At 53.6% G+C, this 25034-nt stretch overlaps 2 protein-coding genes across 4 annotated transcripts in view; both read left to right on the top strand.

The window, feature by feature from the left end:
- Positions 1–11731, top strand: part of GBF1 (golgi brefeldin A resistant guanine nucleotide exchange factor 1) — a 106914-nt gene extending 95183 nt beyond the window's left edge. For 2 of the 3 annotated variants that reach the window (XM_065067474.1, XM_065067476.1), the window contains 15 exons: positions 31–154; positions 734–805; positions 2100–2194; positions 2644–2797; positions 3015–3237; positions 4867–5030; positions 5341–5587; positions 5950–6149; positions 7116–7266; positions 7664–7794; positions 8153–8254; positions 8849–8962; positions 9206–9383; positions 9578–9706; positions 10055–11731. In XM_065067474.1, the coding sequence (XP_064923546.1) occupies positions 31–154; positions 734–805; positions 2100–2194; positions 2644–2797; positions 3015–3237; positions 4867–5030; positions 5341–5587; positions 5950–6149; positions 7116–7266; positions 7664–7794; positions 8153–8254; positions 8849–8962; positions 9206–9383; positions 9578–9706; positions 10055–10341 (2371 nt within the window). In that variant the 3' untranslated portion in view covers positions 10342–11731. The remainder of the gene's footprint in view (positions 1–30; positions 155–733; positions 806–2099; positions 2195–2643; positions 2798–3014; positions 3238–4866; positions 5031–5340; positions 5588–5949; positions 6150–7115; positions 7267–7663; positions 7795–8152; positions 8255–8848; positions 8963–9205; positions 9384–9577; positions 9707–10054) is intronic. The other variant, XM_065067475.1, reaches the window with a different exon arrangement.
- Positions 11732–15502: 3771 nt separating this feature from the next.
- Positions 15503–23885, top strand: TMEM150A (transmembrane protein 150A). The gene is made up of 7 exons (XM_065067497.1): positions 15503–15777; positions 17907–17954; positions 19942–20013; positions 20186–20253; positions 20388–20515; positions 21477–21654; positions 23411–23885. The coding sequence occupies exons 1-7, from the start codon at positions 15698–15700 to the stop codon at positions 23653–23655; spliced, it is 819 nt and encodes a 272-aa protein (XP_064923569.1). The 5' UTR covers positions 15503–15697; the 3' UTR covers positions 23656–23885.
- Positions 23886–25034: the final 1149 nt, after the last annotated feature.

Genomic DNA, 25034 nt, shown 5'->3' with positions numbered 1-25034 from the left:
TCACTAGTGATGGTGTCTTCTGATTTGCAGTGGTGAATCTACAGTGCTGAGTTTTGTGAGCTGGCTCACCCTCAGTGGGACAGAGCAATCTGGTATGAGAGGGCCATCTACAGAGACACAGGAGGCAAAGCGAACGGCTCTGGAATGCATAAAGGTAACGTACAGGCTGTAAAAGAACCTGCTTTTTGTTCATGATGACAGTACTATATGGATGACGGGTAACAGAAGCATAAATATGTATGTTTCTAGGCAGTATTTTAGGTTCAAGAGGATTTGGGAATTGTAAGAGCATATCTGCATTGACAGCTAGAGGGTCTTAATGTGCTGTTTTGCACAAATGGAGTAACAAATGAAAACAGGAACGATCCCCCACATGAAGCTGGGATCGCCTTTGGCATCACAGTCCTGTAGTTGAAGACAAATTAATAAATTCTCAAATGACTGATCTTTTCCAGTACCATGTTAAAGCACATGGTGCCAACAAAATCTGAACCTGGGGTTTGAGCAGTATGTGGACAGAGGAGTTATCTGTTAAAATCTGTCTAGCACAGCTCAGGTCTGTTAAAGGTAATTCATGTTAAAGGAGTAAACTGTCTGGCAGGAGTTTTTCTCCAGATAACTGTGTTAAAGCCACTATCTGTGTCTCTCCGGAAACAAGCAGTGTTTCTGGAGGATCTGTTTGTTTGCTTTCCTCATCCCCCAGATGCACAGTCCTCTTTTCTGTCTTTTGCAGCAATGTGATCCTGAAAAGTTGATCACAGAAAGCAAATTCCTCCAACTCGAATCCCTCCAGGAGCTCATGAAGGTGAGAGAGATATTGGACAAGGGACTGGACTGGCGATGGAATAAGTATGCTCTGCATGATCATGGATATTTGCTGTGTACTCACCTAGCTACTCTGTCCCTGAAGGAGGTCTTGGACCTATTTGGGATCCAAAACCAGTCATTAGTTCAGCTGTTACATGTAACTTATGTGCTGGCAGCCACAATTGGTTTAGTAGTAGAGGAAGAACTAAATTGTGGAATGCATTGTAAAAGCCTTGAGGAGGTCATGGTAAGTGTTTGAAAATATGTGTAGTTCTGCGTAGGAGTTTAAGGTTATGCGTTTTCATCTTTTCTGGTGTGCTGTGTGCCTAATGAGAGCATTCTAAAAAGCTACTTTAGAGGCAAGAGATGTACAGAAATATTTGTCTCTGTGCCCCTAGGTCATATGGTACCTGTATGCTCTGAGAGATGGAGTAAGACTGGACTCTCTAGTCTTTGGGCTAGAGAAGCTCCTCTCCCTGGGGGAGGGTAGGTAGTTACCTGGTTCTAGTAGTGGCTTCTCAGGCTAGTGTGGAGTTTGAGACCACTTCAGGGTATGGAATGAGTCTGACTGCTCTCACCTTTTCCAAAAGCAATTAATGCAATGCACCCCTTGCAGAGATGCTGTGTGAGCTGGCAGCGTGTTGCCTAATTCCATGTCTCCTTAAAGGGCAAGTGCCTTTCTCTTCAGGCTGCTGTAATTGCAATTCCCTGGCTTCATCAATAGGATGCATGACATTATTGAGGCTTGTGCTAAAACGAAGGAGAGGTTTATTTATCAAGGCTTGCTGCAGAGTTTCTAAAATAAAGATGATAATTGAGTAAACCCCAAAGAACTTAAAATAACTAAAGCAGAACTTGCTGCAGAAGTGATGACTCAGTTTTTGTTTGCAGTGTCAGTTCCGGGGAACACTATGCTCCCTTCATATGCAAGCTTATGGCTTGAGAGGAATAGTTGCAGTATTCGTAGTAATTCCTCGCTATGTCTTGCCTTTTCCATACTTCACATATTCTTAGTAAGAAGCTGCTGGCTTTCAGAATTCCTCTCCATCTGAGAGACTTTGTCAGAGTTCAATGTCTTTTAAGTTCCTATTACATCTTGCATAATAAAAAAAGTGAAGTTTTCCGTGTATTTAGCTTGACCTCTATCCAAAGCATTTTTGATAAACTATGCCTGAGCTCACCAGGCAGCAGAGTGCAGTTTTGCCCAGACTCAGAGCATTCTGTTGGTCTTCATTTGTTGGTCCCCTAGTCTGCGGGGATTGTGATTCACAAACATTTCCTGGCTTTTCTAGGCTCTAATCTCTGTGACTCCTGATGAGGAGACATATGATGAAGAGGATGCTGCCTTCTGCTTGGAGATGCTTCTGAGGATTGTACTCGAGAATAGGTACGACCTTGAAATACGGGCAGATTCACTGTAAATGTCCCTGCTTTACTTCAGCTGCTGCCTGGGTCCAGGGAGTGAGTTCCTTATGTGCTTGATTTGCCAGCTGAAGCAGCATGTGGCTGTAATTTCAGGGCTTAGCAATTCCACTCTTGCATGTGCAAACAGAGGGGTTATTCGCCCAGGAATTATTGCTTGGTATCCTGAGGTTTGGAGAACATAAACTAAACTCTAGAGGGAGAATTCTCCAACCTGATAGCTTTGTAAGTAATGAAGTAAATAAGAAATTTGATGGCTTTGTTCTTTCTATGTGCCTGTTTTTATATCTCCTGGCTGGAGTTTTTCATTAAAATGAAAAAGTACTGGGTTGTCTGTAGTTCTGGGAGAGGTAGCTGTATTGCCGGTCTCATGTCCTTTCATCCTGCCCTTTCCTTCCTCCTTGTTGTGGCAAGGGACCGTGTGACCTGTGTCTGGCAAACTGTCCGAGACCACCTCTATCACCTCTGTGTCCATGCAATGGATTTCTGCTTCTTGGTGGAGAGGGCAGTGGTGGGGCTGCTGAGACTGGCAATTCGGCTCCTTCGTCGGGAAGAAATCAGCGCGCAGGTAAGGGATTTTCGAAAGTCAGTTACTGGGGTTTTTTGGCTACATCTGACAACACAGTAAACAAATTGTCATTGGATAGGCCCACATTTAACCTGTCTGTGCTGCAGGTAATGACAAAAAGCAGTTGTAAATAGCTCTAAATAAATGAAGGGGGACTTTGCTGGAGAAGAGAGTCTAAATAACAGAGTCTGTTATTCTTCACTCCTCCTCTGGCCAGGTTCTCCTCTCCTTACGTATCCTGCTCATGATGAAGCCAAATGTGCTGTCCAGAGTTAGCCATGAGGTTGCCTATGGCCTCCATGAACTCCTGAAGACCAACGCTGCCAACATTCACTCTGGGGATGACTGGTACACGCTTTTCACCCTTCTGGAGTGTATTGGGTCTGGGGTGAAGCCGCCTGCAGCCCTGCAGGTTACAGCAAGGGCAGATAACGACACAGGTAAGACAGGCCAGCCTTTGCTAGGAAATCTGATGCCTGCCTGCCAGATAAGCAGCTGCTTCCTCAAGCTTTTCAATTAGCAAAGGGGACTGCAAGAAAACAAAGCTGATATTAAACTACATTAGCAAGATTAAAGACCAGCACCTGCTGTTCACTCCTACCCCTTGGTCTGTCCCCATCTCTATTCTGCCATCTCTTCCTCCTCCGTGAGCAGCAGTCCAGGTGCCAGTCCCTGGGGGAGCAGTGGGAGGAAAACTGATATCAGTTGTAGCAGCTGTAGAAGGTCTTTGCTCTACCCAAAGAGCATTTTCTGCTGGTTGTGGTCTGATGCCTTGGGTAATACAGCCTTAATCTCTCATCTGAGTGTGTAATGTAAGCCCAGCTGTTGTTCCTCTCGTACTTGGTGCTTTTGTGGGACTGATGCTTTTCTGTCACCATTTTAAGGATCTCATAAAGGGAGTTGCTCTTTAAAATTCTGTTTCCAAATCCATTTGTGTTCAGAGTGCCTGAACCATTCCTACAGGACCAGCCTACTATTTCCCACCTCTCTTGGCCTGTGTTAGAAAGACAGTCTTTTCAGCAGACTGCTCCTGTTTTGTTTTAGCCAACTGGCAATGTGTTTGAGGCTGACAGCCTCAGACTTTTACAGCAAACAGCAAGAAAAGGCCAGAAGCCTTTGTTTTCCTCTGCTTTTCTAGAACTTCCTTGCTAGGTCCTGATGCATTGTGCTAGACAGATGAGAGAAACCTGGATTTATCTGCAAAACCTCGATGGCCTTTGTCATCTGGGCTAATGCTGGGCTGTCTTCTCCCATTTTATTTTTAACTGCTTCTGTCTTTGCTGATTGAGCAAACTACTTGACTGTGGCACCTTGCACATCATAACCTTAGTTCTCTTTACCTCCTTCTGAAAGTGTTGCACTGTTTTCACAGCAAGTCTGTCTCTCTGCTGGGGAGTTTCTAGATAAAGCTGAATGACAGAGAGGATTTTTGCTTCTAAATAACATTATGGCAGTAGCTTAAGTTTGCCTCTTGCAAAGATTTCTATACTTGGGACACATGGAATTTAAGCTTATCCTAAAGGTCAAAGAAGGTAGATCTGACAGATGTGGAACATGGTAATGTGCATTGCTGTGCATGAGAAAGACTTGACCAGTATTAGTGTGGAGCTGAGTGACTCCAGAGGCCCAACATGAGTCGTGTCATTCCATGCTGTGCTTCTGGAGTTGTTTTGGCTGAACCTGGTACCTCCAGTAGTTCTTGAAATGTGTGGTACATCTGATTCTTCCCCCAGGATCAAAGCATTGGACAACCTGCCCTTTTTAAATCCATGCTCAGGCTGGCAAGTGATGTAGTAGAGCATGGAAAGCCCTTCCCTCTGAATGGGAAAGCCAGACGTACCTACAGGGGAGAAACAGTGTCAGAGTTGCGTTTCCTGCTGTCTCCTGTGCATGCTCCTGTCATAGTTGTTCTTACTTTCACAGGAGGAGAGGCCTAGCCAGTTTCTTCCAGGGTGGTTCCTAGCTGATGCTGATCTGACTAATTGGAATTGCTTCTGCCTTATCCACAGCTGCTCTTCAAAGTTCTTGATTTGGCCTTGACCTAAAAATCTGTGCCTTTTGTCTTGAAGGTGCTCAGTCAGACAGCGAAGTCTCCTCCTCCTGTCATCCAAGTGACATGAGCCTGGACCGTGGCTACACCTCTGATTCAGAGGTGTACACAGACCATGGGAAACCAGGCAAGATGCATCGCTCGGTGACAGATGTGGATGTCATGAACAGTGGCTGGCTAGTGGTGAGTAGTCCGTGGGCTTCTAGTGCCTAAAGAAGACTATTCCTAGCATGGTTGTGGGCAGAGGATGTGGTCAGGAGAGAAAGAATAAGACAGTAGAAAAGAGAGCTACAATGAGCTGACAATGTGGAGAGAGGGTGGGGATGAGATACAGATGGACAGGAGAAAGCTTGGAGGCAAATGAGGAAGAAAGGGAAATGGATCCTACGGAAATGTTACCTGTTGGCTTCAGAAGAAAAAGCCTTGCAGCATGTGCGTGAGGTGCTGTTTGTTATGCTGCCCTCTCCTGCTACCCTCTTGCTGTGCCCTGCAGGTGGGGAAAGATGACATCGACACCTCCAGATCCACTGCCGGGCTCAGCAGGCTGGGACCATCTCCTCTTGTCAACCAGTACAGCCTGACTGTGGGGTTGGATTTGGGCCCACATGACACAAAGTCTCTCATGAAGTGTGTAGAGTCTTTGTCTTTCATCGTGCGAGATGCTGCCCATGTTACACCTGAGAACTTCGAGCTCTGTGTCAAAACCATCCGCATCTTTGTGGAGGCGAGTCTGAATGGGGGTAAGATGGCCTTTGGTTTGACAATTAGGATTGGGCTTGGGCTGGCCAGTCAGCAAGAAGTGTGAAGTATACTGTTAGGGAACAAGAAGAGTGTCCTGGCTCCTGCTGGAAGGGTGGCCTTATTCTTATCCCTCTCTCTGGGTTGGAGGGGAGGTCTGAAGCTGAGGTGGAAGTAGCAGTATCAGCTGCCGCTGAAGGCTGTTCCTGAGGGGTGCTGGGTACCTCTTCAAGTGGGTAGTTGTTACTTCACAGGACAGGGACCACCACTGGGGATATCGAAAGGTGGCTGCTGCGTATGTTCAAAGGCAGAAGATTTTGTGGTGGAGTGTGTGTATGGTACATTGCTGCCTTTCACTTTCTAGGCTACAAGTCCCAGGAGAAGAGGGGGAAGAGCCACAGGTATGACAGTAAATCGAGTCGGTTAAAAAAAAAGCCAAAGGAGAGCTCCACACGGCGATCACGGGTCTTAACCCAGCACCAGGCGCACACGCACAGCGATGAGGACGAGGATGAGACCATCCCTGCCAGCTACCACACTGTGTCTTTACAGGTTAGTCAGGACGTAAGTATAGCAAGGATTTCCTCCTCTCCTTTCCCATACTTGGGGCCTTGTTAGGGAGTCGCTGGGATTCTTTGTGGGGCGAGGGTGTCTGCATCCCAGCTTAGTGGGCACTAGGTGGCAGAGGGTGGCTCTGGTGGCAGTGTGTGGCTCTGCAGTGAAAGAGAAAGATTGCAATTTGGACAGGCAGAAGCAGAACAGCAGTGGAGAGGGAAATCCTGAAAAGTGAGGAGTTCTGGTGCTGTGAGTCAGTATAGTAGGTAAGGTGGATGTGAGTCAAGGGCATTTGGAGGCATGAAGTGGGATTAGTGGGGAGTCTGGCAGGGCGTCTGAGCTTGTGGAGAGGGAGAAGTCCTTTGAGAAGTCCTGTGGGCTGAGGCAGTGGGATTTCAGGTACAGAAGACCAGCATGAGGGAGTCATTTCTTCCTCTAGCTGGTATTTCAAAGGTGTGAAGGCACAGGCCTGCTGACTGCGGGGCTGTTGGACCTCAGTTCAATAGTAAAATTACTGGAATGCTGTCATTTGCCCATATGGAGCTGTTCTGAAGGAGCTTTGCATGTGCTTCATGCTTTTTTGTTAAAAAAAAAAAAAAGGCAGAGATTTGTCTGTGGACAGCACAGTTGAATCACAGGGTTCCTCCCCCTGCTTAGAGAAGTCAATGCTCTGTGCCTGGAAAAGCTCCATTCTTTCTCCTGGCAGGACTGGGATGCTGTTCCTCGAAGATGGGATTGACATGGCTACTGAACTGACACAAACCTTGCTGAAGATGCCCAGCACTGGGCCACTTAGGGAGGGCACAGGTAGCAGGGCCTCACACCATGTCCAGAGCTTTATATGGTTGTGTACTTACAGGAAGCAGGCTTGAGTAGCTGTGAGCCTTTCAGTATTGCTTTGGGGAAGAGCAGAGACCAGGGTTGCTTCAAAAATTAAGATCCTATGTGTTGCTTAATGTGATGCTTGACTTGCAGCTCCTGGACCTCATGCACACCTTGCACACACGAGCAGCCACCATCTACAGCTCTTGGGCAGAGGAGCACTGCCATCTAGAGACAGTGGGCAGGAAAATCGAAGCAGATTCACGAACACTGTGGTCCAACTGCTGGTGTCCTTTGCTACAAGGTAAAGCCATCCCCTTGTGATGAGAGTGCACAGAGACATATCCAAAATAATGGTGGCACTCAGGAAAGCTGAGGAGCCAAGAACTTAACTGCAGAAAGCAGGCAGAGGTTGTTTTTAGGGTCTACTGTAATTGAAAAAGAATTTGGATCAGATCTGGAAAGGTATCTTTAGCACGGGTTAGCTGCCAGCTTGCTTCTGGACCTGACGCTAGATTCCCGATTCCCAGTGTGTGGCTTGGAACAAGTATAATCCTTTTTCTTGTTATTCTTTTTTTTTTTTTTTTTTTTTTTTTAAACCCAGAGCATGTTTGATCTTTGTTAAACTTTTCACTCTAGACTAGGGAAGTAGGGATGTGACACTTTCACCATAGGTTTTTCCCTGAATCCCTCTCTTGCAGGTATTGCCTGGCTGTGCTGCGATGCCCGACGCCAGGTACGGATGCAGGCACTCACTTACTTGCAGCGGGCCCTCCTGGTCCATGACCTGCAGGCCCTGGATGCCCTGGAATGGGAGTCCTGCTTCAACAAGGTAACCTCCTGGCTGGGCTGGGCATGTAGGCATGACAGCATTGTCATGAAGAGCAAAGCTGTGTGCAGGAGTGACAGAACGGTGGCTATTTCAGTACTGTCTTCTTGAGCAACTAGTTCACAACAGACAAGGTGTTCCCTACTCTAATCCTGTGAAAAGATCCTTTCTGCTTGGGATTCTGAAACAGCCTCATGGACTATTGAAAGAAATCCACTCATTTCCACTTGCCATTGCTTCTCCCATGCTCTGTGCCTAGAAGCCACAAATCCCAAAAGCCAGTTCCTTCCTGTAAGGCTGTCTATGCAGATCTCATCAGTCATTTTTAAGCTCTGAAATATCAATGTGTCTGACCCAACAGGTGCTGTTCCCTCTGCTAACCAAGCTACTTGAGAACATCAGCCCAGCTGACGTTGGTGGGATGGAAGAAACTAGGATGAGAGCCTCAACACTTCTTTCCAAGGTGAGTGTGCCCCTGCTGCCTGAAAGCTCAGAAGAAGACATATGTCTGAAGAAAACCAAACTGTTTGCTGTATTGGCTTCCTAGCATCCCTGATCTGCATGGGTGTCAGTTTGCTGGTTTGACTTGTCTTCAGTGCTGGGCTTTTCCATCATCTTCTGCTGTTGGGACATGTCTTCTTTCCAGAACTGTCTCCATGATCCTGGCCTCTGGAAAAAAAATGTCAGGAAGGAGACTGTGGTTTCATGAAGGCTGAAGAGAGAAGTATTTCACCTGGCACTAGTTAGAGACAGTCTGTTCTAACGGTGAAATGATGCATGTCACAAGCTGATAGTACTGACCTAAGGCAGAGGGTCTGGGAGAACTGGCAGACATGGTGGTGCAGACTGCAGTGGCCTCATGCCAAGGAGACAAGATCCACTCCTCTACATGTGCAGCTCAGAAGCGTGGAGGCCTCTGGTGTCTGCAGGCTGGGCCTATGCATGCTCCCAGCCTGCCACAGGGAGGGGGATTCCAGGTTTGCAAGACTGGCTTATCAAGCTGTGAGCAGCAGCCCTGATATTACTTGTTGATAGTAGCTGTGTTTTTTTTTTCTAGGTGTTCCTACAGCATCTCTCCCCACTGCTCTCACTGACCACCTTTGCTGCCCTGTGGCTGACAATCCTGGACTTCATGGACAAATACATGCATGCTGGCTCCAGTGACTTGCTGGTAAGGTGCTGAAAGTGACGCTGCAGTGCTTTGAACAACCATTCATTGGTTTTAACCTTATAAACTTGAAAGGTGGTTTTGTTTTTGTTTTTTATTTTAACCTTTTAATCCTTCCAAAACCGTTTTGTTCCATGTTCTCTCCCCGTGTCCTCTTGTTTCCGAGGCAGCCCATCAGCTGTTTTGAGCTTTTGTTCATTGCTATATGTCCATTCTCTGTGTCCTGAGGAGTGTCTCTGATTACAGCTGGAGGCCATTCCAGAGTCTCTGAAGAACATGCTGCTTGTAATGGATACAGCTGGGATATTCCACAGCGCTGACTCTCGGACAGGATACTCGGATCTCTGGGAGATCACCTGGGAGCGGATTGACTGTTTCTTACCTAGGCTGCGGGATGAGCTCTTCAAACAGACAGTCATCCAAGGTACAAGGGGCTGAGAAACCTTAAGAAAACAGGTCTTGGACCTTGTCCAGTACCCAGCTGCCATAGTGCCTGGGGGCTGATGAAATGGTGGGTGCAGGAGGCTGTTGGAGCTTGGCACAAGGAGGCCAAACTGAGAGAGGGCAAAGGAGTGAGCAAACTGGTGTGTGGGCTCACTGCTTGTTTTGTTTTCCTAGACCCTGTCCCCAGCGTACCAATGGAGCAGCAGCATCAGAAATCAATAGTGCCCCCCTCTCCTGTGGGGGATGTGAGACCGGCCACCCACCTGGCTCCTTTGGAGAAGCCCTGTGAAGTGGGTGCCAGTGGTGAGTCATGTTTGCTTCTTTCTGGAATCATCTTCCCAGTAGGTGGCATGGATCTGCTTTTCCTTGATTTAGCATGATCTACAGTGACCAGGTCTCTGGTATTGTAGAACTGTTTTGCTTCTGTATGGATAGGTTGTGGCCTTCTTGCTGAGGCTACTGGGGTGGGCAGAGCTTGGGACAGAATGCCTGTGATGGGTATCTGCTCCTCAGGGCCTTGCATGAAGGGAGGTGGAAGGGGCAAGTCTGTAAAGGCCCCTGAGTTGATCTTCAGCCCTGCTGAGCTTTGAGCTGAAAGGTGACTTTGTCAGGGCCTGTGTAAGGATGTATTTTGTCTCTTCCTTTTTCCAGAGTCTGAGAGAGCTGCTGCACCTGCCTCACCCACCATCAGCACCTCTGCCTCTCCTTCCTTCCCAGCTTCAGCTCCAACAAAGACAAGCCCCGTTACAGACATACCTCCCACGACAGCACAGCCACCACTCATTCTGCAGCCTCTCGCCTCTCCCCTGCAGGTTGGGGTGCCACCTATGACTCTGCCAATCATCCTCAACCCAGCCCTAATTGAGGCCACCTCTCCTGTTCCCCTCTTAGCTGCTCCACGGTCCACTGACCCCATGACAACCTCTGAAGTCAATTAGTTTGAGGGTGTCTTGAGAACGCTCTGCTGAGGAAGTTCTGTGGGTAGAGTGTGCTGGCCAAATGTTCCCTGACAGCAGGCATGTTTGCTTTAGAAGGTGATGCTAACCTGAGCAGAAGGGCTGCTGCCACAGTACCCCTGGAGCATGTCACGTTCTGTTCACATCTTGGGACAGCCACCTAGAAATCCACCTAGAAATCCCTGTCTTCTTGGAGGAATGCCCAGTTTCACTGACCAGTCTCCTTCCTGCCTTCACAATCTCAGGGGCCAGGCAAAGCCCACACCCAGCAGCCTGGGACCAAGCTGCCACCAGTTCACCTGGTGAAGAGGGAAAACTCTGTCAGGTCACACCAGAGAGGGGCTGCAGTACAGGACTGACTATCAGATTATTCAGTCCAGTCCCTGGACAATTCTCCAGCCATTCCCTAGCTTTCCTGCCTATGCTTCTGGTCGCACTGCTTTGTTTGGGCTCTGGGCATGCCTGGGTTTAGCAGGTTGAGAATTTTGTGTAGAAATGTGGATGCTTACAGTGCAGCTCCCAGCTTGCTGCATAGGGCTTCTTGTCTGCTGTAGCCACATGCTTTCCTTCTGCAGCACAGATCACAGCAATCCCCATGCCAGACAGGGAGCAAGGGAGCCAGGTAGGGGCAGTGCTGTGTTCCTCCCTCCTCCTGTAAATGTAATTGTGGTTTCTGGTTGGAGACAGCAAATTCAGAAGGCTCTGCCTAGTTGAGCAGATGAGAAGGAAACACAGAGTCCTGTCAACTGAGAGCAGAGCACCATGGCCATCTCTCCAACAGCACTTGGGGAGCCTCACCCCTGGGGTGCACAGCAGTGCTGTGTTGTCCACCACTCACTATGTTGGCCTCTTAGTGTCCAGCCCCATTCCTTAGAACATCCTCTTCAGCTAGAGAAGATGTGGGGATCTGTGGCACCTGATGACAAATGCCCAGCAAGTCTGCTCTGCGTTCTCTTGGAAGCTCTGCAGAGACTGTACCCCTCTGCGTCTTCTGGTTGTTGGGAGTCCACCTCCTTCTCCACCTAGAACATCCCTGCAGCTGAGGCCCTGGTAGTCATTCTAGTGCTTCTGCCTTGCAGCGAGGATGTCCTGCTCTTCCACCCCCTCCCGCCCAGAGCAGAGCTGGCTGCCTGGCAAGCGCTGCATCTCTGTTCTTCCTCCTCTCTCAAGTAGTTGGCTAAATTCTCAATAATACCAATCTTGGAAATCTCACTGGTGACTGGGAGGGGCATGGGTGGGACTCCAACCCAGTTTGTACTGTACTGAGAGGATCCTATGGTTGGGGTGAGAGTACAACCAGTGTACATATAGGGTAAATGGCTACAAATCCAATGGACTTTTTACAGTGTAATAAATGCATCCTGTAAATTAATGCTCCAGTGTCGCACTCCTTTTCTGTCATGGTTCTGCGGCTCAGAGCTTTGGGAAGAGAGTTCAGCTGTCAAGGTTCTGTGCCCAGCTGCCAGCCCCCTGGCTTGATACACCGGGATTCTCCAACAGTGTGCTCAGTCTGCGGGGAGCACGGGGGGAGTTGCCCTAACAAATGGTCAGCTTGTTCTGGGGCTGCAGTGGAGGGTGGCCATCAAGGGGCTAAGCACTAACGGTTCCCATCATGGGCAAAGTAAAGCAGTGAGATTGCTGCTCTTTCTGGCAACAGTTTAGATTCAGCTTTAAAATTTCTGCTGTTATGTTGGTGTCTGCTCATGCACCGCCAGGACTGAAGACAGAGACTAGGGCTACAGAGCAGGTGCTCTGCAGCATCTCATTGCATAGCCAGAACATGGACCTTGGTGACAACCTGGCTGACTTTGGAGAAAGGAGCATTTTCTGTCTGAGGAAGAAATGCTCATTTCTACTGACAGGATTTGGACTTCGAGAGGGCATGAGACATCCTGGGCTCTTCCAGGGCTACTGCTTGCCGTGGATATGGACAACCACGCATACTTCCCTCCTGATATGTTATACTTTGTCTTGTGGCAAGATCCACGCAGTGCCATGGTGTCCATAGAGCTGTGTGAGGTACCAATGCCTTCCCTATCACAAGGATTCTGAGAGACTCCTATGGGCCTGATAAGGGGTTTAAAACCTTGGAGTTTGTTTGAATTGCATGAGTGAAGATCTAAATACTGCGTAATGGAAGAGTAATGTGCATACTAGGAAAGTCCCGTTAATAAATCCTGGTTCCCCTACCCCATTTCCACCATTGCTGGCATATTTTCACTACTGCAGCCTTCTCTTCTTCACCTTCCGTTGCTTTCAGATTGTGTCTTTCCAACCCTGGGATGTTTTCATTCATGTATTCAAGTCCTTGTGCTGCCCGTGGCCCTGTATCCAACCTGCGTCTATCTTCTGTTTCTGAGCCTTTGCTTCTATTTACAGCTGTGTTTTTCTGAGCTGTCTCCAAAATGCTTGCTGAAACCTTTAGATGATTAACTCTGCAAACCGTTGCTCAATTGTCAAGTGTCTTGATGTCAGCACTGTTGCCCTCTGATCCCCAGATGGTCCTTTGACTTGTGGTATGGTGTCAGCTAATGGCAAAGCTCAGTTTTTCCCACTGCCTTCAGGCAGTTGTTTTGGGGGATGCTGTGTTTTAAACTGTGTTTGCAAACCCAGTTCCTACTGGGAGCACTACAATTTAATTCAGACAATTGTGGTGCAAAGCAAAAGCCACCCAAGGAAACTGCAGGAAGCAGGACTGGACTGGAATGGAAAGAATGTTGGCTGGAAAGACAGACAGACTTGCACTTTAAACAGTTTTCACTAGACTGTAAATAGGAATGGACTGGGGGAAAAAAAATCTTTTAATGTTGTTTAGATTTTGCAATAAGGAGGTTTCTTGTGTTATAGAGAAAAAATAACAGGGAAAATGTTTGAACTGAAAGGAGACCAGAATCAATTGACAGGTGTCATGTGCTGTGATACGTATTTTTATCAATAAGTCTCTTGACCTTGATTTGTAACTTAAAATACATGAAAGACAGTCATATCACCAGTGGCTGTTGATGAAGAGCGGTGTTCACAACACTACCCTTCAGGTTTGTCCCAGCATATACTTTTTGTAGTCTTGGACTTCTCATTTTTATGGGTCTGAGTCACTGTTTTCCAGAGGAGGCTGGACAGACATCACCCTAGTTTGGATTTATGTACCTCTTCTCTTCCTATTTACATGTAGAACTTCACCATTGAAACAGAACAGAAGTAAGTATTGGGATTTAGTGTGTATCAGTAGGAGGGGTTACTGTGGAGTTGGTGTTTTCCTCCTAGGTGTGAAGCTTCCTCGTGGGAGAAAACCGTAGTGAAAGATAAACCCTGACTGAAAAATATAAATTTGGCACTGAAACTTGCGAAACTGAAGCAATGCTGCTTTAAGATTCAATTTTTAAATGCTCAGATTCAGATTTTAAATTGAATCGAGCATACTCAGAAGACCTGGTCTGTAGGAAAGATCTCCATTAAGTATTTTCCAACAGTGAGCTGGCTTTTTTAGGAGTTACCCTCACTCCTAGAAGTGCCAGCTGTTTGAACTCCTGGAAAAAAATGCTCCTGTTATGGAGCCTGTGCGCCGCTCCGCCCCACGGTGTGGCAGGCAGCCCGGGGGATGTACCGTGCACCCCATGGCCTGGGAGCAATCTGAGCCCCACCAAGGCTGCTGGAGGTGGCAGCAGCTGTGCTGCTGGCCTGGCGCCCACCGCCCTGGCCAGCATTGTTCCCACCGCCTCTGTCCCCGCGGCCGTGGGGGCTGCCGGGACAGGGATGGCCTGGCCCCCTGTCTGCCGGCCGACAGACATGCAGGGGCAGCTTTGGGAGCGTGACCGGCTTGGGAGCAAAGCTCTGGAGTGCAGTTCCTGCAGTGGAAGGTCAGGGAACTGACAGGCTGAACAGCAAGGAGAGACCCTTGAGCCTGCAAGGAGGCTGCCCGGAGTGCGAGTCAAAGTGTAGAAAGAGGGGGTCTCCCAGACTACAAGTTCCAGTGTTCAATGTGACTCCTCCAGTCGCATAACCTGCACGCTGGCTCCAGCGAGGTAGTGAGGTGGGGGGTGGCTGGAGCTGTTTTCCCCCAGGCCAGAGCAAGGGCTGTTCCCCAGCAGCTGATCTCTGCAGAAGGGAAGCTGCGGGCTCTATGGGCACCAGCCACTCCAGGGTCAAGGGGCGCGTGCACCTTTTGGCTACACCAAATATTTTGGGGCTTGTAAACACATGCCCATAAGCAGCGGCAGAGTGGGGTAGTGGGTTATTGCTGAGTTACTGATAGGGAAATGGGGCTGCCATAGTCTTCCCGCAGCCTGGCAGCTCTGCCAGACAAAGTTGTGCTTCTTCTCAAGTTTCCCACTAAAGAAAAACGTAGATTTCTCATGCCAGCAGGGTTGGTGGGTGGCTGCTAAACTTAATCCCTAGTTGAGCCATTTATAGAAAGTGTCTGCAAAAGCCGAGGTCACACTAACCAGGTCAGGATGATACATGTGGTGGCTTGCAGTGTGTGTGGGCCAGCCAAGGTGTCACTAGCCCTTTGGTGAGAGTGCAAGATCAGGCCTAAGCCTTGTCCTCAGAAGGAAAGGCTGAGCCTATGTTAACCTTCTTCCCCTGAAGAAGAAAAGAGGACTGAGCATGGTCTTCTTCTCCTGGCCATTACCCAGCACTGTAGCTAAGGCGGTGCCCTTTGGGCTATGCTTGCTGGAGGAGCCCACGGCCCCGTGGATGTGGGCACAGGGACAATGTTAAGCACAGAGAGAACATCACTGGGGAGGGGGCGAGTCCTCAGCGCCCTGCTGCCAGCAGCTGCAGTAGCCTTGGCAAAGGCCACTCCAGGCTGCAGCGCCAGGGAGGGGTGTTTGCTGCGGGGCGCTGCCCCAGCGTCCCCTCTGCGCTGTCCCTCCACCCCGGCTGTGTCCTGCGCAGGACGAGGCTCAGGCCCGAGCTCTCGGAGCTGCTCCGGCCGCAGGCTGCCTGCCCGGCGGGCCGAGCGCTGGCGGCTCCGTGCAGTTGTCGCTCCCTGCCTGCCGGCTGCCGTCCCCAGCTCTGCCCGGCCGCGCTTGCCGGCGCAACCCCCCGGGCCGGCGGCGCGGCCGCCACGTGGCGCTCGGGGCCGCGCCGGGACGTCCCCGCTCGGCGCCGGACGGGGCGGGCCCTGCCCCCCGAGCGGGACCCGCGCTGCCCGCGGGGCGGGGCCGCGCTGGGCTGTCCCGGCTCGGCTCGGCTCGGCTCTGCGCGGCCGGACTCGCTCTGCCCGCCCGGCCCGGCCCCGGCCGCCCATGGGGAGCGTGGCCCGGCGGCGGCCCGGCAGCAGGAGGCAGCGGGGAGGCTCCGCCGGCGGCCCCGCTCGCCCGTAGCCCGGCGGGGCATGCCCGGCCCCAGGATGCCGGCCTGGGGGATCCTGCCCGTCACGCTGCCTGCCTTCACTATCACCGGCATGTGGATCGTGTGAGTGCCGCGGGACGGCCCGGAGCCGCCGCCAGACCCCCACCCCCCTGGCGGCGGGGCCGGGGCTGCCGGGACGGGGTCACCCCCGTTGCGGGGCGGGATGCTGCGGGGCAGGGGGCTGGAGGATGCTGTGGGGCAGGGTGTTGCGGGGCACTGCCGCGCTCACATCGTGTCGGGGTGTTTCTGCAGGCTCAGTCGCGTCCACACCTCCCTGTCTACCCCAGCCACCCTGCGTGGTCGCTGCGTCCTCCGCAGCGGTGCTGGCATGTGCCTTCCTGGCCTTGCGCCTCTGACACCCCCTGAGATCGTGTATCCCTGTCCAGGCGTGAATGCAACTGAAGCTTAGGGGGCACGGGAATGGTCCTGGGAGCGATGTCGCCAGCCCAGGTCCTGCCATGCCAGGGCTGTAACCAGTACATGAGCACTCATCACATGCTGGCCCCAGATAGGATGGATGGGAGGGCTAAAGGGTACTTGTGCTCTGTGCTGGAGGCGGAGGATGTATCACCCGGTGAGCAGCACTAACCCACCTTGGTGGTCACTTCTACAGGCCTTGTTCCTGGGTTCTCAGCTGATCACATAGGGCTGTCCTGCCCTGGTACATCAGCCCCGCTGTGCCATTAGTGCAGGGTGGCAGGTGCTGGATGAGGGACTTTTCCCAAAGGCACAGGGAGCCCCAGCACAGATGATGGGACTTCATGGGCTGTGGGATGGGGCAAGCGTACACCATACCACACAGGTCACTCCGAGGGCTTCCCACCCTGTGATATCCTCCATCTTCCTTCACGACAAAGCTAAATGCTGACCCTGGCGCAGGAAACTCATGCTCCTAAGTTTTTCTCCTGGATGTCCCATGAAGCCATGGCCACCTCCTGTGGGTGACCCTCAGGGGCAGATGCCCCTCCAGCCCAGAGCAGCATGGGTGGGAGGTGCTGCTCGTGGTCCTCACAGACAAAGCTGCCCTGGGAGAGGGGATCTTGGGCCCTTTTTCTTGTTGTGTCCCTCATCAGCACACTGGCAGGATGAGGCCAGGCAGTTGCATCTGGGAGCGCATGGCCCATGCAAGGCCCCACCAGCCATGTCTGGGATGCAGAGCCATGAGGGCGGACCACATGAGTGGGGACACATCCCGCTGGAGGAGGGCAGTGCTATTTGTGCCTCTCTTGGCTTGTTGACCCCTCCCAGGAAGGCACAGAGGGCTGGGCAGGGACTGGGTGCTTGCGGGAGACCTGTGCTGGGAAGTGGCTGGGCAAGAGGTCTGCGGGGGGCAATGCTCTTGGCGGGCGGCCCTTGGGATGGGCAGCGCTGCCCCTGGATTCCCCCCAGCTATCCCACTCTTTGCCCCCACGTCCCTCTGCTGAGATCATCCTTTTCACAACCTGTCTGTTACATGGCCAGCTCAGGCAGGAGAGGGGTTTTCTTACTGGTCTAGGGGCCTATTTTTAACCTGAGCTGTTTACGACTGCTGGCGGCGGTGATTTGAACAGCGCGGGGCCACCCGCTGCTGTGGCTGCCAGGCAGGAGGGCTCCTCACTGGCTGGGGGGCCACAAGGACGAGAGCCCCTGCAGCTGAGCAGGATGCGTGTCATGAACTCCTTGTTACAGTGACCCAAGTGCAGGGGTGTCTCCGCAGTGAAAGGCTCAATAGAGCCTGTCTGCCCAGAATACGCTTGCCAACATACTTTTCCAGACTTTTAGCTCCAGGCACTGGCCAGGCATTGGCCAGGGGAAGCCCAGCAGAGCCTAGTAGTCATCAGGTGACACGCTGTGTGGCTGTAAGCTGGTGGAGAGACCTGATGCATCCTCAGAGAGCTCAGAGGGCACGGAAGCACAAAGGGAGAGAGTCCCCACAGGAGCAGCTCCATCCACACTGAACCAGAGCAGGAGGCAGCTCCCGGTGGGGTCAGGAGTATTGGGCAGGCAGACCTGGTTCTGGCAGTGAGAGGTCCTTGGAGCGTGGGCTGGGCTCATGCACTTGCTTTGGTTTTTCCTGCTCTGTAAAGCTGGGAGGTGCCCCAGGGTGAGCGCTTGTACCCCCTGCTCCTGCAGCTGGCTGTGGCTGCCAGCCGGGAGTGGGGGTGCAGGGAGGCAGGTGACTGTGGTAACCCCTGTTGTTGTGTCTCCCCCAGGTACGCCATGGCACTCTCTAACAACCACATCTGCCCCGTCCACAACTGGTAAGGCCTGGGGGATCGGCAGGGGCCCTTTGCCACAGAGCAGCTCTGTTAAAGGCCCTGGTAATGCCAGGTCTCTCTCCAGACCTGTCCTGCTCAGACCATGCCGTGCTGTGCTGGGCCACTGGGTAGCCGAGGCCCCCCTGCACCGTCACTGTGCTGGAAGGAGTCCGGGGCCAGGCTGGCCCTGGGAGGGGGCTGGGGATGACAGGAGAGGTGGGAGCATGAAAGGGGGCACAGAGCCACCTTCTCCCCCAGCAGACACAGTGGTGGCAGCGCAGTCAGCCCAGGGTGACCCCTCAAGTGGCTTTTGGGAGCAGAGCTGCTGGCAGGGTTGGGCCCTGCATTTGCAAAGCAGCTTGGGTGCTGGGGCCGAGCAGGGCTATCAAAAGCCACCCTCCCTCCCTGGCCCGGGCTCACCTGCGGTTACAGCTGCTCCGGTGAACAGTCCGGCCCTGCTGCAAACCAAGCAGGGAGAATGGGGCCATTGAAAAAACACAGCATGAAGAAAATACGAAAATAAGTGGTCAGGGAATTACAGAGGGCCATGTGTCTCTATGGAAAGGTTGAAGCTTGCTTGCTTGAGGCTAAATCTGGCAGTGCCAGGAGGACGGGAGGGCCCTGCGGCATCCAGCCACCCCACAGACAGAGCTGCCTGCAGCACCCCGGGATGGGCGATGGGGCACGGGCTGGGAAAAGAAAACCTGTTTTCTCTCTTGGCAACTTCTGCAGGGTTTTTGGCTTGTTATGTCTCCTTAAAAATCTGCCCAGAAAAATCCATGTTAGTTTAATTCTTGCTAGAGTGTTTGAAGGAGAAAAAAAAAACCCGCTGCCATTTCCTGCCTAATGGCTGATTCTGCCTTGGGAAGAATGTGTGTATTGGGCTGTCTCTGCCGCACAGCCAGCCTTTAATGATGAATAATGCTTCCCAGCCTCGGGCTACTCATTTTAAACAAAATAATAATAAAAAAACCCTCCCAAACCAAACACGGCCCCAAGAGCAAGCCCTTCAGGAGGCCGTGGAGCTCCACGCCTCGCCAGGGTTCCGTGGTCAGAAAACAAAGCCACCAGTAAATGAGGAGACTGAAAAAACACCAGAGCCCAGCCCGGCCCTTTCCGAAAAGGCCTTTTTAACTGTGCTCTTGCTGAGCGGCTGGAGACAGCTGATGGTCAGCCTGGGCCAGGGGCAGGGCCGTGCAGCCCCGATCCCCACCGTGGGGCTGGAGGTGTCTGAGGGGCTGTTTGGGGCACAGCGCTTTGGGCTCCCTGCCTGTGGGGTGGGGAGGGAGCCGTGCCCAGCTATGCCAGGCAGAGGTGCTGGGTGTCTGGGTGATGCTGCAGCAAAGGGGTGCCTGAAAACCCACTGCAAGTGTGTGCCAACTTCTGAGAGAGCCAGGAGGGTGAGGGGGGCACATACCCCTGCAGGAGGGAATTCAGTTATGGTTGCAGATGGCAGCTGTGGTACAGAAAGGTGTCTCAGACTGATAAGAACTCTGGGTCCCTGTTTTTGCAGAGTCTGTGGCCATAGGAGACACTTCCAGGGCTCTGCAGTGGTTGTGGGCAGCAGAGCTGGCCCCAGCCCGGTGGCACTGGGAGCTGGTGACAGACCCCGGGGATGCCCTGCCGAAGTGCCAGGCAGCCTAGGGTAGCCTGGGGGCTTGCTCCTGTCGTGTTCCCCCTCAGGCAGCTCCTCCCAGGTATTGGGCAGGTCCTCCATTCCTCCCCAGTGGGGTGGCACTGCACCCGTGTGCTTGTGCCCATGGGGGCCATTTCCCGCTCAGCTTGGTGTTCCCACCCATCCCGGGCAAGCCCAGAGCTGTTGGTGGCTGCACGCCCGGCTCCACCCGTGCTCCCTCCCCAGGGCCGTGTGTGCTGGGGCTGGTACACCCCAGGGCTGGGCTGTGTTCACTGGGGAGCAGCTGTGGGCAGGAGGCAGGAGGGTGCCGGGCAGCCATGCGGCTCTCCCAGCCTGTCCCTTTGCTCCTTGCAGGAATTACAACCAGTCGTGTGGCGAGGACAGCCCTGGCTCCTGCTGCACACTGGACCACATCCCTCTTGTCAGGTGAGCAGCCGTGGGATGGGAACATGGGGCCAGCCAGGGGTCACAGCCACTCTGAGAGCTCCCTGGGGCAAACCAGGAGCATGTCCTGGGGAGGGGGCAAGTAAGGGGCAAGTATTGCACCCCACTCCCCGCCCCGGCTGAGGGCTCCTTGGGCCTTGCCTTGTCCCTGCAGTAAGTGTGGCACCCTGCCTCCTGAGAGCTGCTTCTTCAGCCTCATCTGCAGCCTGGGCTCCTTCATGGGTAAGTGCCTTGCTGCGGGGGGAGCGGGACCGGCAGCGGGGTGCCCTGTGATGCTCACCCCCAGCCGGGGTGCGGGGTGGGTTTGGGGGGCTGCAGGTGGTGGTGTGCAATGGGGCTGTGTCTCCCTCCCGCAGTCATCCTGGTGGGGCTGCTGCGCTATGCCCACCTCCTGGAGCGCCTTGGGCCGTCCCTGCTCAACACCCTGGGGCTGGCCACCGGCTGGATCTGCGCCGCTGGCCTCACCATGGTCGGCAACTTCCAGGTAAGGCGTCTCCTCGGGGAGTTCCTGGGGGAAGAGGGTCTTGGCTGGAGTGGAGAGATAACACTGCTCAACAGTGTAGGATGTGGGGTGATTGTTTTGTTCCAGCAGCCTCATCCATGCACACTTTCACCTTTGACAAGCACTGCTCTTCCCTGGGTGCTGGGAGTCCTATTTGCTTGTGTATGATTTCAGGTCCAGATTAAGATGCTGGGTTTGGTTTAACCTTTATCTGAGGCCCTCTGTGCAGTCTGCCCCTTCCATGTGCCAACGACCCTCTGCAGGCAGAAATGTGCCATCCTGACAGAGGAGACCTGGCCAAGCTGCCGATGCTCCTGCTGCCTGGCTATCCCACTAGGGATGTTTGCTGCTTGGGGGGTGATGCCAGGAAACATGTCTGGGCAGAGCCTGTGCTCTCAGGGTCCAAAGCAGTCCAGGGCTTGGCAGCCAGCAGCGCTCACCCCCACGCCTGTGCTGCCAGGCACCGGGCTCCCGGCAGCTCTCTGCCCTCTGCCTGTGGCAGCCGCTCGCTTCCGCTTGTCAGGAGGCTGCTGTCAGTGCCCCCCCCCCGGGAAAAGTTTTGCTGGCCCTGATCCTGCTTGTGTCTCAGCCACGGCTCAGTGGCTCTGCCGAAGGCAGGGCTGTGACCCTCACGAGGGGGGGCGGGTAGCCCCAGTGATGCTCAGGGGCAGAGGGCAACCCCTGTCCCTTGCCTTTGGACACGACAGGGCTGTTGGCCCAAGGGGCTCTGGAGCCACAGCCCCATGGATGGAGGAAACAGAAGCACTTTGAGATACCAGCAGCAGGTGGTGGTTCCAAATCTGCTCTTCAGCCAGGAGTTGGGCACGGGGTGAGCTGCCTGGCACTGTCTGCACTCCTGCCTGGGCACGAGCACCCCCGCTGGAGCAGAGCCATGCTGGGGGAGCATCGTGGGGTGCCTGTACTAATGGTCTCTCCCTCGCAGGTGGATCACGCCAAGGTGCTGCACTACATCGGGGCAGGGGTGGCCTTTCCCACCAGCATGCTGTTCCTGTTCCTGCAGTCCATCCTCACCTACCGCATGGCCAAAACCCGCGGGCAGTACTGGACCGGCCACTTACGTAGCATCCTCACTGCTGTGGCCTTCATCACCCTTGTCTTCAGTATCCTTCTGAAGGGTGTGGGGAGGAGATCCAGGATAGGCTGGTAAAAGGCAGAGTAAATAGGTTGGTAAAAGTCCTCATGTTGGCTCCGTGCCCCAGGTCCTCCCTCCTTTGGTCTGGCAGTGTGGCTTGGTGCCAGGAGGAGGGCTGGGCAGGGGTGGAGGGTGGGCAGCTCACTGCAGGGGTGGGCTGGAGGAGCAGCAGCATTAGGGCTGTGTGGGGGCTGAGGTGCTGGTGAGCATCTCCTGGGGAGCTGGGGTACCCCAAACCAGCCCTGCCCTGGTTGCTGCAGCCCAGCCACCGCTGCAGGCTCCAGCCATGCACCTTGCAGAGTGGAAAGGCAGGTTAATGGTTTTTTAAATGAGACAGAGGTATGTTGAGCCCTCGGCAATGCAAAGTCCATCTGTGTTACCTGTATACAGAAGCTGAGTACAAAAGTACTTTGTTCAGGTGCCAGGTAGGCACATGGCAGCACCTCTGCCAGCGTGGTTCACGAGCACCCGCTGACCAACCTGCCCATGGGACGAGGGAGGCTCGGTGAGCAGGCAGAGCAGGGCTGGAAGAATGGTCCTGAGTGTGTGGTTGGGGAGCCATGGGCTTACTTGGGACTGAGGTTAGGGATAAATTGGGAAACAAGGTGATGGTTATTGGGCAAGAAGGGGAAAAAAGTATGTGGTGTCCGTGGGTCCCAAAGAGGCTGACTGGAGTCTGGCTGGGGTTAGCAGCATGGGTGGAGCCTGGGGAGTGCTGTCAGGCATAGGACGTGCCAGAGGGTCCCATTCTGTCACCACAGCAGGCAGGAGGGACGGGAAGCAGGCAGGGAGTTGGGAAAGGCAGGAGTGCCATGGGGCTGTGCCAGCTGGGAGGGACAGGCAGGGCATGTAAGGACAAGAGAGACAGGACTAGTGTCTCTGTTGTGGCCGTGCTGCTCTGTAAGCACCAGGGACTGGGAGTGGAAAAGCAAGGAGATGTGGTGGGGAGGGTGTGGGGAAAAGGCTGGGACCACTCCTGGAGGGATGGGGGGAGTGAGCAGAGGGTCCCTGCCTCTCCGGCTCTGCCAGATCTTGATCCCACTGGCAGAAGGCAGGGTGCTGATGGAGGCTTCATCTGGAAGGCTGGGGGATGCACCTGCTTGCCCACCTCACCCATGGTGGCTCTGGGAGGAGGTTTCTATAGATATCCTCAGTGGGAATGAGACAAGGATACAGAGGCTCTGGCAGCGGTACGACCTGGAGGAGAGGGAGCAGGGCCTTTCTTTCCGGTCGAGCCAGCCAGCAGTGCAGAGGGACAGGGGTGCTGTGGTGCTGGGTTGCAGCAGCCCAAACCCCTGTACCAAGGGGATGGAGGACTGATGAGTTTTATGGACTTTGCATCCTGCAGGAGGATGTGGAGGGTCAGCCTGGTTTGAGGAAGAGGTGAGGGGTGTGGGGAGGGTGAGGCAGCCAGGCACCCAGCTTGCCCTGAGGGCTGCAGCCCCAAGTTTCCTCTGCCTTGGCCTCTTCAGAAAATCCCCACTTAGTATCAGTACCATGATTTACTGAGGCTGGTTTGGGCACGTGTGCCACCACCTTACCCATGTTGGGGCCCTCCCAGTGCTGGCAGAAGCACCTGGGGTTTCTTGGTTTTAGGGATGATGGTGTCTTTCCTGCAGAGAAGGGCTGCTTGCAGCCGTGCCAGCATGCAGTGGCAGTGGGACATGGTCCTCCATGGGGCGGTTGGGGTTCAGCTGTGCTTTCCTTGACTGGGGTGCCATCAGGTGGCGTCTTCTTCATCCAGGAGAGTTTTGTTCTGCAGCATGTGGCTGCCTTGTGCGAGTGGATGTTCATCATCGATGTCCTGGTCTTCTATGGCACCTTCACCTTTGAGTTCGGGGCCATCTCCACGGACACCTTCCTGGTCCTGCTGAAAGCCAGCCGGGCCCCCAAAAGTTACAAAGGCGAGAGCGGTGTGTCCAGCATGGCCCACATTCACAGCCATGGGGAGGGGCTGGCCATGGCCTGAACGCTGCAGGCGTGGCCACAAGGCTCATGGTAGGGACCCCCAAATTGGGCTCTGCTGGGACTCCCCTGTCCTGAATGTCTCAGAGACCCTGGCTGCCTCTGGGTGTGTGTGTGCATGTGTGCACGCATGGGTGTGTGGTGCCCTCCCCTCCTGGTGCGAGCTGTAGCCGGGGCTCCTCCAGCAGCTGGTGTCCCCTGCCCACCAGGTTTGGGGTCACTGCTGGGGTACCAACCTGGTTCAGCTATTGGGACATCTGGTAGCTGCCCATGAGCCTCTGGGATTGCCCCTACTGAGTCAGGGGCTGTTGGAGGCAATCGTACAGATGCCCCCTTCTGTCAGGGACACGAGGGAGCAGGGCGTTCACCCCTCTTCACCACACAAGCCTGGTGTGCTGTGGATGGGGGATCATCATTCCTCCCTCCTCCATGGCCACGGGGACAGGGTTAGGCCCTCCAGCCTTGTAGCCAGCTGCTGTGGCTGTCAGAGGAGCCAAAACCACAGAGTGTCTTTTCCCTTCCTTGGGAGGCGATGGCAGCAGCAGTCTCTCTGCACCCTCAATGAGGATGGCAGCGGGGGTTCTCTCCCAGACCGCCCGGGTCAGGGTGGTGCCTTGTGCTGCTGCAGGATGGCACCAGCAGCCCCAGTGGGACTGTGCTGGCCCTCCCAGCCAGGGCTCTTGCTGCTCAGGGCCTTCCGTGCCTCCAGCTGATGACTTTCCCAGATTTTTTCAGCTTGGGGTAGAATTGCTGAGGCAGGTTTCCCCTCCTGGGCCACAGCATGCTCTTGCTCCTTGGAGGTCACCTGGGTTAGGAAATAGGCCTCTGCATTTACCGTCACACCAGGGATATCCTGCCAGCACAGTGCCTGCAGAGCAGCAGATTTCCCCTCCATAGTGCTGCCAACCTAGGCTGTCCTGCTGGAGAGCCTGCGTGCCCCAGCTCTGGTCTCCCACCCTGGGAGCACAGGCACAGAGAGGGAGAGCAGTTCTATAGGAGCAGAGGAAGCCCACGGTCCATGCTGCTGGGACTCCTGAATCCGTCCGGTGCCTTCCTCAGCGCTCAGCCCAACCAGCACCTGCATGGTGAGAGCCCGTCCTGCTCAGCCCCAGCCTCTGCTGGGGCAGGAGGCTAGGGTGGAGGGGAGGGGTGTAGAGGAAGATTAATGTATGTGTGTTTGTAAATAGATCTGCATATATATATATATATATATATATATATATAAATTTTCTCTTGTCCCTGGAGAGGGGCATTTGCTGCTGCTGTGTTCATTGATCAGGTTGGGCTTCCTGATGTGCCCACCTTTTCAAAATTTGCCTATAAATCCACCAGTATATGTAGTTCAAAGAGGAGCATTTCTGACTTTTATATCTAATATATGTT

This window comes from Columba livia, chromosome 6 (genome assembly GCF_036013475.1).
Source record: "Columba livia isolate bColLiv1 breed racing homer chromosome 6, bColLiv1.pat.W.v2, whole genome shotgun sequence".
Lineage (NCBI taxonomy): Eukaryota > Metazoa > Chordata > Aves > Columbiformes > Columbidae > Columba > Columba livia.
Note: the sequence above shows the minus strand (reverse complement) of the source record. Positions and strands in the feature narration are given on the sequence as shown.